The following is a 16,718-nucleotide window of genomic DNA, read 5'->3' as shown; positions in this document are numbered from 1 at the left end:
CCACTGAGCCATCCCGTTGTGGTTACTTAGTCTCAAATTGTTAAAACGAACAATTTTTTGTTTCTTGTGACAAATAATACTTCCCTCTTAGTCTTGACAAATTCCTTAAAACTCAAATGGTTGTTAATTAGATGACTTCCGTTAACTCTTGTTTTTCCTTAACAATATAGGGAGGGAATTTGAACTCTAGTCATCTGACTCATCATTCACAAACAACATTGTGGAGGACTGCCTTGCCAATTAAAATTATAATATGAATCTCGGACATTATTATTTTGAGAATCTATCTGAATGGATTATAATTTATTTGTTTAATAATATAATTGGAGTCTCTAGGACTCTAACTGGTTTTAATAATTTTTTTATTTTATTTTTTTTTAACTCAAGATAGAAATATTATAGACGAATAGAGAGATTTACATCCTGCGCCAAAATGTTAAACAAGAAGTTAGGCCCAATACAATCCCAAACAAAACCCCGCCCCTCCTTAAACACATACTTAGCCACCGAGTGAGCCGCACAGTTACTTCCTCTATAAACAAATTCGAAAGTCACCAACTCCAAGCCACGCTCTAGAGTCTTTGATGTCACCAAGTATACATTCCAAGCTAAACTTGTGGGTAAGCTCCTTCCTGATCATTTGGATGAGAACCTTGGCATCAGATTCAACAATCACAGTGTCGAAACCTTGCTTAATACAGAATTCCAAAGCATCACGAATTGCAGTGGCCACAGCCGCTGCTGCACTATGGTTATCATTGTATTGATGTATTATTTTGGAGTTAGTTTTAAGGTGTTCTACCCCTTATGTGACCAAAAATAATAAAGTTATCATTGTATTGGTATATTATTTTAGCTGCAATAATAGCATCTTTCAAAAGGTGGCAGGTTCTCACTGTTCCTGTCCACCCTTAGGAGTTAGGATGGTCATAGTTTAATTGTCTCAACATGTTGCAGGTACTGAGGCAGAAAGGACTACATTTATCTGCATTATTGCTACTGAATATGGCGTACCTAGGGCACAGTACAAAGCTATAAATACTGGTTTGTGGATCTGGTTCTTCATAGATTTTAACGGATATGGATCCGAATCTAAATTGCGGATATCCTTGATTCTTATATTTTAATCGTTTATCGTACATTGTACCGTTAAAAATCATTTTAAATTTTTTATTTAAAATTAAACATAAATAGTATTCAATGAAAACTGACAACACAATGTACGATGAACAGTTAGGATGTGAGGATCCCTAGAATCCTCATAAAATGAATCCGGAGAGGATCCTCATCCTATTATGACACACATTTTATTGTATATACGTAACGATTCGGGGACTCATTTTGACAACTTTATAAGGACAACTTTGTAATATATTTCAACGATAAATAATTTATTTTTCAGGTTTTCCTTCAAATATTATCTCTACAAAAAATTACTTAAATACAAAATCATATGACTGGATTAAATAGTAGTCATTTTTGTGTTTCTTTATAGAATCATTTTCTTAAATACAAATGAATGCCTAGTTTTTTGTTTTGTTGACCTTTTGCGAGAATGATAAAAAAAATGATAAAGTAAAATATAAAGAGTTCGGATCCTTTAAAAAGATTATAGAATGAGAACCCCCACAAGAATGTATATCCACAAATATGTTTCTCAACTATATATTTAGGATTTGGATCCGGGACATACATTTCTTACACATTTTGTATGGCCCATTTCGTATTGTATTTCAACGATCTTAGCCATATGTTTTAGTACATCATTCATATATGGATCATCTTTGCAAGAATTTAGACAAATTCAAAACTATTAAAATATTTATTTATATTAAAAAAATAAACGAATATTGTAATCAGGAAGAAAATGAACGGATATTGTTCTACGAAAGTTCCACAAAGAAACATTTCCTTGGATGCTATTCTCCACAATTTGGTCTAACTGGTAAGGATGACGAAAATGTGAATTTGGGAAAACTTTGGGCTGGTTTTTTAATTTGCACATTCACAAATTAATTGCGCTTTGACGGTGATAAATCATAAAAAGAGAACCTTTCTAGGTTCTTTCCATAAATAAATATTTTTGGGCAATATGGACCCAAAACTTTTTGTTGAACTTATGGACCTAATCAAACCTAAGTTGGGCCTACCCTACCCAGATGTTATAAATTCAAATTAAGCCTAATTAGGGTCTGTGTTAAAATAAAATGTTGGGTCATCCGACGACCAGAGGAGCTTCTATGTCAGATTATCTGCCTGTGGGTGGGCCCCACCGGTTAGATCTCTTGCCATTCATATTGGAAAGAGATCCTTTTTGGATCTCTTCCACCAAGACCATCGGATCAAATGATTCGAACTTTTCAAATTTCATCCAACAACCTATCTGTTTTGATCCGTTAAAAGCTATGATAATTTTGGACTGTTGAATGAAATTTGAAAGATCCAAATCATTTGATTCGGTAGCCTTGATGGATCTATGTCAGATTATTTGTATGTGGATGGGCTTCACCGTTTAGATCTCTTTCCATTCATATTATCCATTGATATGATCATGACTACTACTCATCCAGAGTTTTCACACAAGAATTAAATGTTTTTTTTTTTTTTTTTTGAAAAAATAGATGTTAGTTTTCAATGGACAAGGTAATAATACGATTTGAATTAAGTCAATCAACCTACTCTGATACAATGTTAAAATTTTTAATAGACGAACTATTGGACAATAGCCTAATACTAACCATACTAATTTATTGCTCCACTATTAAGTATAAGACATATTTAGTTTGATTAGTTTTTCGATAAACGATTCTCATATTTTCAACACCTTACATGTCTAAGTTTACCTACCTTATTAATCATGCTTTACTACGTTTATTTGTCTTACACATGCATTATCGAGTGATTAAACAATTTCAAAAGTTTCATTTAAAAATTCAAGTTTTGAGGCACACCAATATTAATTCGATTGACAGTCAATGAAATCAGCCTCCAAATTCTATAGATATTTTCATAAATTGAACTGTCAATATTGCCTTAAATAACAATACTTTCATCTCACGCAATAATACTTGACATGAGCAGTAAAACACAAGTCCAAATGTTGACCACGACCGAGGAAACTAGACTTAGACTAATAAGTGTAATTACTCATAATTTCTGTGTATACACAAATGCGGTAAAAGTAATTAATGAAGTATTACTACTGACCTAATTATCAATGCAGGAAAACGACGGGTCGTCTTCTACTTACCGTGTTGGGCTTTTGATTCGTGGACGGTCCCCACCCTATGAGACCCGGCATACGTCTACGGCCCAATGGCCTGCTGTCCGACTCCTACCACCGCACTGTACCGTACGCCTTCCCATTTGGAATAAAACTATAGCTTTTTTATTTTATAATTTATGGTTTTGTATAAATAATATTTAAATTACATATTAATAAAATATTCATTGTCAATAAAAAAAAAAGATTCATAAAATTATAATTATAATCCTCTAATCAGAACTAAACATAAATACAAAAAAAATGGGATGTAATGTATGTGCCCCCAAAATTTTACGTTTTTTTAAAGCCTTACTTACATGTGATTCTAATATATCTATAAATAAAAATAAAAATTTAACCACTATCCCACAACTGCGTTCTTTCTCACTCTCTTCCTCTCATCTTTTCCACGGTCCACACTAACCACCTACAACCCCAATATGTGGGAATTTTTGTTTTTATTGTGAAATTGTATTTTTTTTTTAAATTCTAATTGAAGAAGGACAACTTTAGGACTATGCAAGTTTCACTCTTTTTGCATCTTCAATTTATATATACTGGTCTTTTACCACACATGTCATAATTGCCTCTTTTTTATTTTTATTTATTTATTCTAAAAAAGTTGAATTAATTACATGTGTTTAAAAGATTAAATAAAATAGATATGTAAGTAACTCGTCCTCATATACGTGAGGTAGTTTTGATTTTAATTTTTATAGTTTTCTCCCTTATAAATTAAATTGCGTTATTTAAAAATTAAATAAGGGAGCAGCATTTTTTGGTATTACTTTTTAACATATTCTCACTTTGTGTATACGTATAAATTTATTTATTTATTATTTTACCAAAACAAAATTATTGATTATTTATATTATTAATAGGTCCGTAAATTTTTTGGATGACTCGTTACTTGACACCAAATGTCATGAAAATAACAAATTTTAGGTCAACCTATTAACAAATTAGATCGTTATCTATAATAGATAATGTCATATTTTTGTGTTCCAAAATTGTAACTTGCAAGTGAATGAAAGTTGAACTTTGTAAGGAACATGAGATCTAATTTGGGAATTTTCTATAGCCAATCCCATAATTTTTGCTCACCATCTGATTGTAATGGTCACCCTCGTATATATCATTATTGAATGAGTTTAAATTTCAAGATCTGTGTAGTTTTTTACACATTTTTTTTAGCCATTTACACAATTTCGTTTGATTATAACCGTTAATTTATGTTTGATTTATTTAATTCAATGAATATAATTAACAAGAAATATGTGAGAAATTAAAAATAATATGAAAATCACTTAAAAAGAACTTGAAAGTTGAAAGGGAAAAACTGGGAGAAAATGGAGGCAGCGTTAGGCAAATAATGGTGGTCCCCCTCCATTTCATCATTTCATCCTCCTCCCTCCGTTTAACCCTCTCTCTCTCTCCTCACCTTCTCTCTCCTAACTCAGCTTCAGCTCTCATGAACTGTACAAATCAAATGAGGTAAGAAAATCCGTATAATTTTAAAACAGGACACCCAAAACAAGCAACGGTGCTTTCGTAATACTTCCAATGCCCCAGAACCAGAACTACTAATCTCTCTCTCTCTCTCTCTCTTTCGTAATACTTCCAATGCCCCAGAACCAGAACTACTAATCTCTCTCTCTCTACTAATCTCTCTCTCTCTCTCTTTCGTAATACTTCCAATGCCCCAGAACCAGAACTACTAATATCTCTCTCTCTCTCTCTCTCTCTCTCTCTCTCTCTCTATATATATATATATATATATATATATATCTATACCCACTTGCCCAATTTGCCCACATTTGCTAGCCTTACCCAGGTCTCTCTCACACCCAATTTCAGTCACAGAGACCACTGTTCTTCCCGAGACCTTAATCAAATTACCGGGCTTTTGCTTAATTGATACCTACACTTTGTCCTAGTTGAGAACTTTGAGCAATTTGTCACGGAACTGAGCTCTGTTTCAGTTCAATTTGCCGCCCAATTCAATGGACCCAACCAGAGCAACCGTACCCGGATCCACTTTACCGGGACCCAAGCTCGAGTCCCTCCAATTCCGGGAAGAAATTCACCAACTCATGACCGTGCCGCCCGAGAACGCCAGCTCCTTCACCGCGCTTCTAGAACTTCCGCCGACCCAAGCCATGGAGCTCCTCCACCTCTCGCCGGAATCCGACTCTGCTCCGCCGCTGGCCGGCGTCTCCGCCGACCCCCAACACGCGCCCTACGTCCAGCAGCCCCCTTTCAATTCCAGCCTAATTTTCCCTACCAATTCCGCTCTAACCGAACGCACCGCTAAGTTCTCGATTTTCGCCGGCGATGGCTCGCCGGACATTAGCTCCGTGCCGTCGAACTCCGGCGCCGAATTGGAGAAGGTGAAGACCGAGCCGGCCGAGATCGATTCGAACCCTAACTCGTCGCAGCTGACGCTCGACGAGACCAAGAACAACCAGAGGAACTCGGCAAAGAGAAAGGAGCGAGAGAAGGTAATTCCCCGTCCAATTAGGGTTTCTAGGTTCCCCTTTTTCGGAATTTTGCTGAAATTTCAAAGTGAGCAATAACAAATTCGAATTGAACCCCCTTCACTTTGTGAAATTCAGATTAAAGCCCCGACGAAGAAGTGCAAGACCGAAATCAAAGAGGACGCCGAGAAGATGCCGTACGTTCATGTCCGAGCTCGTCGCGGTCAAGCCACAGACAGCCATAGCTTAGCTGAGCGAGTAATCCTTTGATTAATTAAACCCACAATTAATTTTCACTAATCAAATATTTTGTGCTAATTAATCAAATATTCTGGGATTTTACAGGCGAGGAGAGAGAAGATTAATGCGAGGATGAAGCTGCTGCAGGATCTGGTCCCAGGATGCAATAAGGTTCGATTAACTTTTAGGATCTTAATCTTTTGATTAATTGGTTGATTGGGGATTTTAAATATACTTGTTCATTGGAAAAGTGCAAATTGTGCTTTTTAAGATATTATGTGCTTTTTTAAATAACGGTTTTGTCATTGTCACCTTTTCACAAAAGTGCCTCGCTTTTCTACCAAGAAAAGTGCACTCGGGCAGATAAATTTTTCATTGTGATGGGAACACGGATAGTATATCACGTGTTTTTATAGAAGTTGTGAGAAATTTTTTTTTTTTAAATTATTAACTTTTTAACACACACATCCCACCATTTGTATAGTGACACGTAATGTACCATCCTCTACCGGACACACTGAAAAATCTCTTTATGTCCCAATGGCATTTCCGTAATTACAATGCAGTTTCATTTTTCATTTTTTATTTTTATAATTTGGAGGAGAATTGAGAAAATGGAAAGTTGTGGTGGGGTGAGGGTGGGTGTGTGTACTGGGTATGGTGAGGAGTCATTTTTAAGGTTAATTCTGTCATATGAAATTTCACTTAGTTTTGTCATGTTAGGAATTTGTACTCTTTTTCTTTGTCTAAATGACTCGTGATTCCAAATTAGTCTCAAATAAAGATATTTGAACTCGGATGTAAGGCGGCGAACATATTGCCATGTTTGACCGCAGAAACAATCTTATGCTCTTGGTAAATACCCTTTTCTTCCTTCCTCTCTCCTCATGTGATAAGAGGTACAAAGAAAGAATATACCAAAGTGTGTAAGTTGTAGATGTCTAACTGACCTAACTCAAATCTGTCATAACCCATTACTACTAATTCACTTAGAACATAGCTGAATTTTGTTTTAAATGACGGATACTCCCTTACTGACTAGGACATTGTCATGGGGTAATGCTAGCTGGACTGAGTTGTGGTGCTTTGGGGGAGAGACCCCACAATTAGCTGGCATGTTGAATTCGTAGATTTAGATATTTGTGGGTCCCACAAGTTAAAGGGAGGGTTCCCTCTACTACCATTTGTAACAAGTTTGGTATCCATCCCTCGTTGGATGACGGAAAAAGGAAGACAAAAGAAAGGCTCCTCTAACAAACTGCCCTTCACCACCTAACTGCGTGGGACATCATGATGTGAGTGCGTGAGAGTCCAATTTGCATTTCACTTGATTGAGCTGAACCAAAGATCTAGCATGCCTAAGATTCCTATCTGCTGATGGCAAGTTTTTGGGATTTTCTGGTATAATTTTTGTGAAATTACCTCAAATTGGATAGGACAAAATTTCGAATAAAATTTAGCAAATAACCTTTTCTTCGGTGTAGGTTTGATAATAGAAAACAAATGTGATTGATTTCTATCTGCTCTCATTCACATTGGAGTTGATCCATTGAGCTGTACACTGCTGGACGCTGACGGATTGCAATAAAATTTTACTCCACGTGATTCACCTTGTGGAAAGGGCCTAATGAGGACACTTTCTTAAATGAGTTGTTTATTTTAGTGTATATTTGATTCATTGCATCTGCATCTTGCCGTCAAAATATTCAAGTTTCAAATGTGCTTCCTTGTGGAATTGCACATTTTAGAAGTCATTCTGTTATTCTCCAGTGAAGTTGGCTATTGTATTTCAGTCTGTTCTACATGCCAACTCTTGTTGTTCAAATAGACACGATGACAATGTTTATGAAAATGGGAAATGTGGATCCATGGTGATCAGTTTGAGATTCTTATTGGGAATACCTTGAATTTCTGTAAAAAATTGTTCTACTCATATATGATCTTAGTTTGGCTTGATCTGTAATTGGTCTCTTTACAATGACAAGAAAAATATATGATAAAGAAAATTATCTACCCAACTTAGGGCTCGTTTGGAAGTGCTTTTAAAATGATTGAAAGCGCTTTTGATGAGAGTGCTTTTGGAACCCAAGAACATTTTCACCAAAAGCGCTTTCAGCCATTCTAAAATCACTTCCAAACGAGCCCTTATTTTTGCTGGTCAAATTTTATACGAGGAGCCAAAACATTTTGATCAATAGAGGGATACTCCAGTTACGGGTTCCATCTCGTTGAGTAGAATGTGTTAAATCAAACTTTTTTCTGTTAAAGGATCTTACGAATACCTTGAATCATTTGAATGTTTGTATGCATTTTTGAGAAATATTTTATGCTTCCAATTTATATAGTCACTGACTAAAAGAATTTTACTTTGCAGATTTCAGGAAAAGCATTGGTTCTAGACGAAATCATCAATCATGTGCAGTCCCTACAACATCAAGTTGAGGTCAGACCTGCTGCACATTTCGTACATCTCAAGTAATAGTTTTGACACTGAAATGAAAAGGCTTGTACTCAAAAAAATTGGTTAAAGAATCCTTTATTCCTTTGTTCTTCTGAATAAAACTTAAATGAACTGACGGATTCTTCTTAATCTTGTGTGGGCTATTGGAAGCATAACCAGGGATTGGATATGTCGTCTTAAATCCTTGCATAAAACTCATTCAGTCTACCATTTCCATTTCCATAAGGTCTTAGAAAGTTTGGTTCCCGGAAAATCTGCAACCAATCATATTTAACTTGCCCAGAAGTTGTGCATAATTACGGATCTAGGCTCTGCTTCCTGTCCTTGTATATACCACCATTTTTGGTTTTAACTACTTATGCTTTAGTTATAGTACTGGTAATTTTGAACCATGTTTTAGTGCTATGTTCTGATTCTGGTTAAATTTTACTTTTTGTTTCAGTTCTTATCAATGAGACTTGCAGCAGTCAACCCAGGAATTGATTTCAACCTTAATAGTATATTGGCCGCTGAAGTAAGTATCATGTAGCTCCTTTAATTACTGTTGCATTGTAAAATTGGGAAACTATTAAGCTTGCCCTTGTGTTTTATGATTTTATCACTTGTTCAGTACTTTTTCGGGGGTGTGTTTATGCATGCATTCTTAGGTGTCTGTTTCCAGTTTCCATCATATGCAGTTATGCAAAATTATTATACACGTCAAATTGCTCGTGAAATTGCACCCCTGGAACCTGTAATCGTAATATCATATACTTAATAATAATAGCAGTGTAGATTACCAAACACTTTCTTGGTATGTCAAGTTGAAGATTTTAGATTTGTGATTTACAACATGACAGACTGCAAGCAAAACATTGACACTATTTTCAGTAATTAATGTCAGGCCAGTGGATGGCATAAAAATCAGGCGATCTAAAGGTTGATTATGATTGTTGGTTTTAGAGGTACTACTGAAATTGGGGGTCCATGAAAAAGTAACTTTCTCTTTCGTAATAAATAGAATCATTGTAATTGATGGGCTACAATACATCACAGAGCAAGTTATATCTTTGAGTTAGCTTCAAAAAGTTGATACTGTATGTTTCTGTTACGGATATACTTTTCCCATCCTCCCCAATTTTCAGAGTGGACCTCTGATGGAAAGTAACCTCGCCGGTATGGTTACACCTCTGATGTGGCCGGAAGTCTCAATCAACGCGCACAGACAACCGTTTCAACAGCAATGGCACTTTGACACACTTCAGCAGCCAGGTTGGGGGCGGGAAGAAGAAAATCATACTTTCATTACCCCAGAACCCCCCCTCATCAGTTGCGACTCTTCAGCAAACTCAGGTAGACCTTAGACTGATATTAAGGTTATTGGCAAAGTTCTTTTGCGTATCTCATTTTCGGGCTGACTTATCAATGAAAAATATACATGAGTTGCAATTTGTTTCATTTGCAACTCAAAAAGCAAAATGAAACAACGATGTTAACTTGATTTCGGTATTCTGTACAGAAAATCTGCAGACAAGTCACTTGAAGAAGGAGATGTGAAGACGTAATTGAGTTGTACTAGTAGAAATGTATATAGAAAGTATAGTATTAGCAGTTAGCAGGAAGTGGAGGAAATTCCTCAGTATTCATGGAGAGTTTCGTTGTTCTTCGATTTTCAGGGTCAGTTAAGAATATCCCGATTTCCCTCGCCTCAAGAGGAAATAGATTTGGTATGTTTATCCTTATTAAGTATAACTATATATATATATATATATATATATATTACTAACTATGAGGATCATTGAATCTAATACCTATTTTTTGAACTGTTTGATTTGATTCCGATTGTAAAATCATTGAAGGAACCCTTGCTTTACACTACTGTTATTACAAGACTTCTTTGTTCATTGTGCACCATGAATTTTTCTGCACTTTAGCAATTACACGGCTAAGCTGCTGACAAATCTTGTCGAGGATTTGTACACGTTTGATGTCGAAAACTTGTTCTTCGTATTTAACACTACTTAACTACATCCTCATCTGTCACAGTACATCGTTTTGAGTTGAAATCTCATAAATGATAGTCTTTACTAAAGCTTACCGTTACACTTCTCTATGTTTTTTTAGCAAAATCATGTTACAGAAAGGAAGCAGGCCGTTTTGCTAATTATTCGATTGGGCTTGATCTTCTTATGTGAAACAAAAGTGGCTTGTATTTTCAATTTTCAATTGGAGCTCTTTAGTTTGATGCCCTGGGTGAATGGTTTGTAAGGAAAACCAATATCTGGATTTGCTTTGTATGTTACCGTCTAAAATTAAACCAACTCCATATACTCTATAAATTCCGTTCACTCAGAATTTATGAGGTGTGGGAAACATGTTAGGATTAGTTGCACACACGGGTACAGATCAATCATCACTATTCATGTTTGCAGGACACACAAAGCAGGGAGGGATGACCATGTTTATCATATTCTGTGTGCGAGTGCAACTAAACACTTCTTGTTGTGAAAAAAATGAATTTTTTTTTTTCTTTTCAGAGTAAATATAAAAATAGATCTAAGGGTTGTTGGTCCAGCAATCAGGTCATTGGTTTGCTCCCAAGTGGTCTGGAGTTCGACTCTCTCCACAATACCCACCTAGCAAATGCTAGAGTTCCTCGCTCCCAAAAAATGTGGAGTCCGCTGGAGGGCCTAGTGATTAGTCGGGTCAAAGACTTAGACTAGTTTATATATATTAAATATAACGTGTAACAAACGGGGACATAGCCTCTTGGACTTGAACCCTGGAATCTCCTTAAGCAGTCTAAACAATTTAGAAGGGTACCTTTTGGAAATGGTCAATCAATTTGCCCGCCAACTCTCCCTTTCGTCCTTCCCTCCAAATCCACAGAATTTAAAATCTCTATGCTCCAACGGTCAACTGAGAGAAGCTCTGTTGGAAATGGCCGCTATGTGCCTTGAGATGAAGTTCGACGGCTACTATACGCTCCTAAACGAGTGCATAAACCGAAGGGCTTTCAGAGAAGGGCAAAGAGTCCATGCCCACATGATCAAAACCTGTTATCTACCGCCTATGCACCTCGGAACTCGGTTGATTGTCTTCTACAACAACTGTGATCGTTTGGGTGATGCACGCCGTGTGCTCGACGAAATGCCTGAAAGAAATGTTGTGTCTTGGACGGCCATGGTTTCGGCTTATTCTAAGAGGGGGTATGCCTCCGAAGCCTTGAATCTTTTTCTGCAGATGTTTAGATCAGGTATATTTTTTTTTTTATTCGAGTTATGTAAGTGCATCATTCAGACATTGCTCATGCTGCGAGTAAAGATCATCAGATTTTCTTGCTTAATTAAATGATCTTTTGATTAGTTCGAGATTATTGTTTATGTTTTTAATCTCGCCGTGGAACAAGGGCTTCTTGTATTGACAATATCGGCAAACTTTGCAGGTACGGAGCCTAATGAGTTCACATTTGCGACACTACTTACTTCATGTACTGGCGCTTCGGGATTGTACTTAGGAAGGCAGATTCACTCTCTGATAATAAGAAGAAATTTTGAGTCACACATATTTGTCGGGAGCTCACTTCTTGACATGTATGCCAAAGCTGGTAGAATCTATGAAGCAAGAGGAGTTTTCAACTGCTTGCCAGAAAGGGATGTTGTTTCTTGCACTGCCATAATCTCTGGCTATGCCCAGCTGGGTCTTGATGAGGAGGCTTTGGAGCTATTCCGCCAGTTGCAGAGAGAAGGAATGATTTCGAACTACGTCACTTATGCAAGTGTGTTAACCGCATTATCAGGGCTTGCTGCATTGGACCTTGGCAGGCAAGTTCACAACCACGTCCTTCGTCGGGAACTACCCTCATATGTGGTTCTTCTGAACTCGTTGATTGATATGTACTCTAAATGTGGAAACCTGAGTTACTCAAGAAGGATCTTTGATAGTATGCCAGAGAGAACCGTCATCTCATGGAATGCTATGCTTGTAGGGTATAGTAAACACGGAATGGGAAAAGAAGTGGTTAAGCTTTTCAAATTAATGAAAGAAGAAAGTAAAGTCAGACCAGACAGTGTCACCTTTTTGGCGGTTTTATCTGGTTGCAGCCACGGAGGAATGGAGGATAGAGGGTTGGAATATTTTTATGAGATGGAAAAAGGTGAAAATGGAATTGAGCCAGAGCTTGAACACTATGGGTGTGTTGTTGATCTTCTTGGGCGTGCTGGTCGAGTTGAAGAAGCATTTGAGTTTATAAAAAAGATGCATTTTGAACCAACTGCTGCTATATGGGGTTCGCTTTTAGGTGCCTGTAGGGTTCACTCAAGTATCGACATTGGTGAATTTGTGGGTTTCCAGCTTTTACAAATTGAGCCTGAAAATGCTGGTAACTATGTCATTCTTTCTAATTTATATGCTTCTGCAGGGAGATGGGAAGATGTAAGAACCGTAAGGGAATTGATGTTAGAGAAGGCTGTGATAAAGGAGCCCGGAAGAAGTTGGATTGAGCTTGACCAAATCCTTCATACGTTTCATGCAAGCGATCGCTCCCATCCAAGAAGAGAAGAGGTGTCTGCAAAGGTGAAAGAATTGTCAATTAAGTTAAAGGAAGCTGGTTATGTTCCTGATCTGGGTTGCGTTTTATATGACGTGGATGAGGAGCAGAAGGAGAAGATACTCCTAGGCCATAGCGAAAAACTAGCTTTGGCTTTCGGGCTGATTGCTACTGCTGAAGGAGTGCCAGTGCGTGTCATAAAAAACCTTCGGATTTGCGTTGATTGCCATAACTTTGCGAAACTTGTCTCGAAGATATATCGAAGAGAAGTGTCGTTGAGAGATAAAAACCGATTTCATCACATTGTTGGAGGAATCTGTTCTTGCGGAGATTACTGGTGAGTTGTGAAGATGCTCCTTAAAAGCTACAAATGTCTGACTTTAGAGCGGAACATATACAAAATAGTTACGCTGTAACGGTGGCACGAAAGGGAATAGTGAAACGTAGAATATTGAGAAATTATACTTGATTATTGATGTAGAGAAGTATAACGTCAGTCTCTGTGGACACTCCTGTAATTGAGAAAACCTTTCAATCTTTTTTTGAACAAAGGATATTATGTACACTAAGAGCAATTCTAGTATGTAAGGGCTCTCCATGGCAATAGGCAATTGAATCCCCTTCAGTGAATAGTAACTACCTTTAATGAACAGTAATTGTTTTTTCCATCTTCACCCTTAACCTGAATAATCATAGCAATAAATAATAAAATATTAGTATTTTTATTTTATAAAATAATAAAAAATAATTTTATTTGTAATTTTGAATAGAATTTTTAACCGGTCTCGTCATGTCACGTGTCATTATCCAAAAGTACAATTTTGGTGATAAATTTCGGGAAGGGATCCTAATCCACCAAATCAAGGAATTTGTGCCATTGAAAATTGATCCAACGGCTGAAGTTATTATAACTTTTAAAGTGGGCCCCTTTTTGTAGTCGTTAGATCAAATTTCAATGACACGAATTCCCTGATTTGGTGGATTAGGAGGAAGTGATCTATTCTATACAATTTTTTGTGATAGATTTCGATAAGATTTTATCTAATTCCGTCGCACCACGTGTCATTATCTTTTTAGAATCATTGAGGATAGATTTCTAATAAGATTTTTAACCAATCTCGTCTTGCCACATGTCCACATTTCTCGCAACGGCATCTCATTACCCGTAATCGGATCATGAGTAACTTCAACCCTGCTAGAACACAATGCAACATCTTCAATAAGCGTCCAATTTGTACATGCATCATTAGCCTTTTTTTTTTTTTTTTTTTTGGAAACAAAAGTATATAGAAACTTTGAGAGAAAGATTGGAATGTGGTTGAAAGTATTTGAGAAAATATGAAAGTGTGGTGTAAGGTGGAAGATAACGATAAGGTATTTTTTTAAAATTTAAAATTTTTTTTATTAACTTAATTAATTTGTACCGTTGGATTACACAAAATTTGAAATCCAACTCTCCAGATTGTGACACAAGGCATAACGGTAACATATCAGATTTTTTTTTTTTTTTAATTTTTAAAGTTGAAAAACTTGGATCGTTGATCTGGATTCGAACGGCTCAGAATGTGCCACGTCATCTAGCCGTTGGGGGAGTTTTGAAATTTTTTTTCATTGTTGGAAATCGAACGGTCCAAAAAAAAAGAGTCATTGAAATCCAACGGCCGAGAGGGTGCCATGTTGCACCCAGTAACGGCTACAAATAGCTTGTCCAGCTCGAGCCCCATTGCTTGCAAATCCTGTCGGTGACGCGCTCTCACGCATGCTTGTGTTGCATGCACCAGACGCAAAATTTTTAATGGGGTGGCTGACGTCATCCCCCTTCAGGGGCTCGGGCCTTGGATTTGCGCCTGAGCTCTCCATCGGGCTCCCTCTTAGCCCAATAGCCCGAATGGGCTGGAGCTGCTTAGGCTGATGATTTGGGTTGCTGGCGTAGCCAGTCCCCTTGGTGTTTAACCACGCTAGACTTGCTTTAAGAAGAGAGGGGTGAGTTTAGCCTCTCAATGGGCTAGTAATAACACGGTTCAAATTCGTCTTTCAATTTTAAAATCAAAACTCTCACTTTGTTTGGTTTCCAAACAATTCCATATAGACATATAACCAAACCAACACCAATTCACTACACATCTTTATGCAAAAAAAAAAAAAAAAAAAAAAAAAAAAAAAGAAGAAATAATTAAATTAAACTAAAAGTAATATACTTTAGGCTTAAAATATGGGTTTTGCACTTTCTACATCATCATTTAATGCCCAATTTAACGAATTGACTAAGAATCGTATGGCATTGGGTTGAAATAATAAGTAAATGTATAAGATTGAAATGTTGTCTCAGGTTGCAATTGAATAGAAACATGAGCAGGGTAAAATATAATTTACCCTTTATAATTTGTTACGCATCTAATGAAAGTGCATAAAGGTAAACAGAGAGTGTCAAAATTGCAACCATATAAAATATATGGTGGTGCTATCCACATTAGCTTTTTTACTTTTCATATATTCCTCTCAATTCCCGGCTGTCAAATCAAAAGTAGAAAGAGCTCACTCCTGAGTCCTGACCCAGGATATAAATAAATAAAGGGAACTTTAACGAAAAGCTCCTGGTACTGTTCACTGTAACGAAAAACCATATTTTTACACTAAAAAGTCAATCATGGTACTATTTACTTTACCTTTTATTTTGTCCTTATTGTTAAAACTCAAAATTTTCAAGTCATTTTCATTAGTTTCCCTATAAATAAAATCCAAGGTAAATAGCATTACCCAAAATATAAGGCCTCGTTTGGCAGCTCGGACTGTATTGACTATTTCTGTCGGATAGGATAAATAGCCACCGGATAGTACTAACTAAATTAGTCGGGTGTTTGGTGCAGTATCGGACTAGTGACCGTATTATTTATACTGTGTTTGGTATTATACTAGGTAGGAGGAATCAAACTTAAAAAAAAAAAAAATTTAAAAAAGTGAAATCATTTTTTTGTTCCCAGATCTCTCCGCACCCCCCAAACACCCTCCCTCTCTCTCCCTTCTTCTTCCCCGACTGCAGAAGAATCCCAAATAATTGTTCCCCAGCTCTCTCCGCCACACCCCCCAAACTCCCTCCCTTTCTCTCCCATATTCTTCTTCCTCGACTGCAGAAAAATCCCAAATAAATTCAAATAGTCAGTTGCAGAAAAATCCCAAATTGAAATCATCTCTCCGTCGCACCATGTTTCTTTGCAAGACCCAGTTGCAGGGGAGGACGGCGAGTAGGTGATGAGGAAGGCCACAAGGAGAGGACGACGAGGAAGGCGACAAGCACTAGGAGAGCAGAGATGGCAAGAGAAAGCGGCGCAACAGAAGGCGACAAGGAGGACAACAATGGTGAGAGAAGGCGACGGGGAGGACGACGATGTCAACAAAAGGCGACGGGGAGGACAACGATGCCAAGAGAAGCGAGAAAGAGAGAGGGCCGAGTTCGCTAGAGAGGAGAGTGAAACCGACTAAATAATCCGGGCGTTTTGGTTGGTTTTATTAAGCGAGTGTATACCGTGTTATCCTATCCGACCGGTTAAATTAATCCGACGCTTATTTAGTACGAGTGAATGCCAAACACCCGAGTCCGTATAACTAATCCTATCCGATCATTTATCCGATCTGCCAAACAGGGCCTAAATAAATAAAACCCAAGGAGATAAATGTGAGTGGAGTTGGGCTTGTCCTCCTGAGTCCTGACCCATAGAATTATATAGCAAGGGCCCATCAAATAAGCAA

The 16,718-nt window shown here is 37.2% G+C and overlaps 2 protein-coding genes across 3 annotated transcripts; both read left to right on the top strand.

Annotated features, from left to right (window-relative positions):
- The first annotated feature begins 4,871 nt into the window (after window positions 1-4,871).
- Window positions 4,872-10,333, top strand: LOC137713523 (transcription factor bHLH48). The gene is made up of 7 exons (XM_068452833.2): window positions 4,872-5,766; window positions 5,881-6,000; window positions 6,088-6,153; window positions 8,357-8,425; window positions 8,886-8,957; window positions 9,568-9,775; window positions 9,942-10,333. The coding sequence occupies exons 1-7, from the start codon at window positions 5,269-5,271 to the stop codon at window positions 9,977-9,979; spliced, it is 1,071 nt and encodes a 356-aa protein (XP_068308934.2). The 5' UTR covers window positions 4,872-5,268; the 3' UTR covers window positions 9,980-10,333.
- A 687-nt stretch (window positions 10,334-11,020) lies between these two features.
- LOC137713524 (putative pentatricopeptide repeat-containing protein At3g13770, mitochondrial) lies at window positions 11,021-13,534 on the top strand. 2 transcript variants are annotated; one of them, XM_088684349.1, is made up of 2 exons: window positions 11,021-11,631; window positions 11,868-13,534. In XM_088684349.1, the coding sequence occupies exons 1-2, from the start codon at window positions 11,550-11,552 to the stop codon at window positions 13,310-13,312; spliced, it is 1,527 nt and encodes a 508-aa protein (XP_088540475.1). In that variant the 5' UTR covers window positions 11,021-11,549; the 3' UTR covers window positions 13,313-13,534. The 2 variants fall into 2 exon arrangements, with proteins under 2 accessions (XP_088540475.1, XP_068308935.2); XM_068452834.2 differs by having other exon boundaries at window positions 11,021-11,678.
- Window positions 13,535-16,718: the final 3,184 nt, after the last annotated feature.

Source organism: Pyrus communis, chromosome 14, assembly GCF_041283825.1.
Source record: "Pyrus communis isolate YQ-2024b chromosome 14, ASM4128382v1, whole genome shotgun sequence".
NCBI lineage: Eukaryota > Viridiplantae > Streptophyta > Magnoliopsida > Rosales > Rosaceae > Pyrus > Pyrus communis.
Note: the sequence above shows the minus strand (reverse complement) of the source record. Positions and strands in the feature narration are given on the sequence as shown.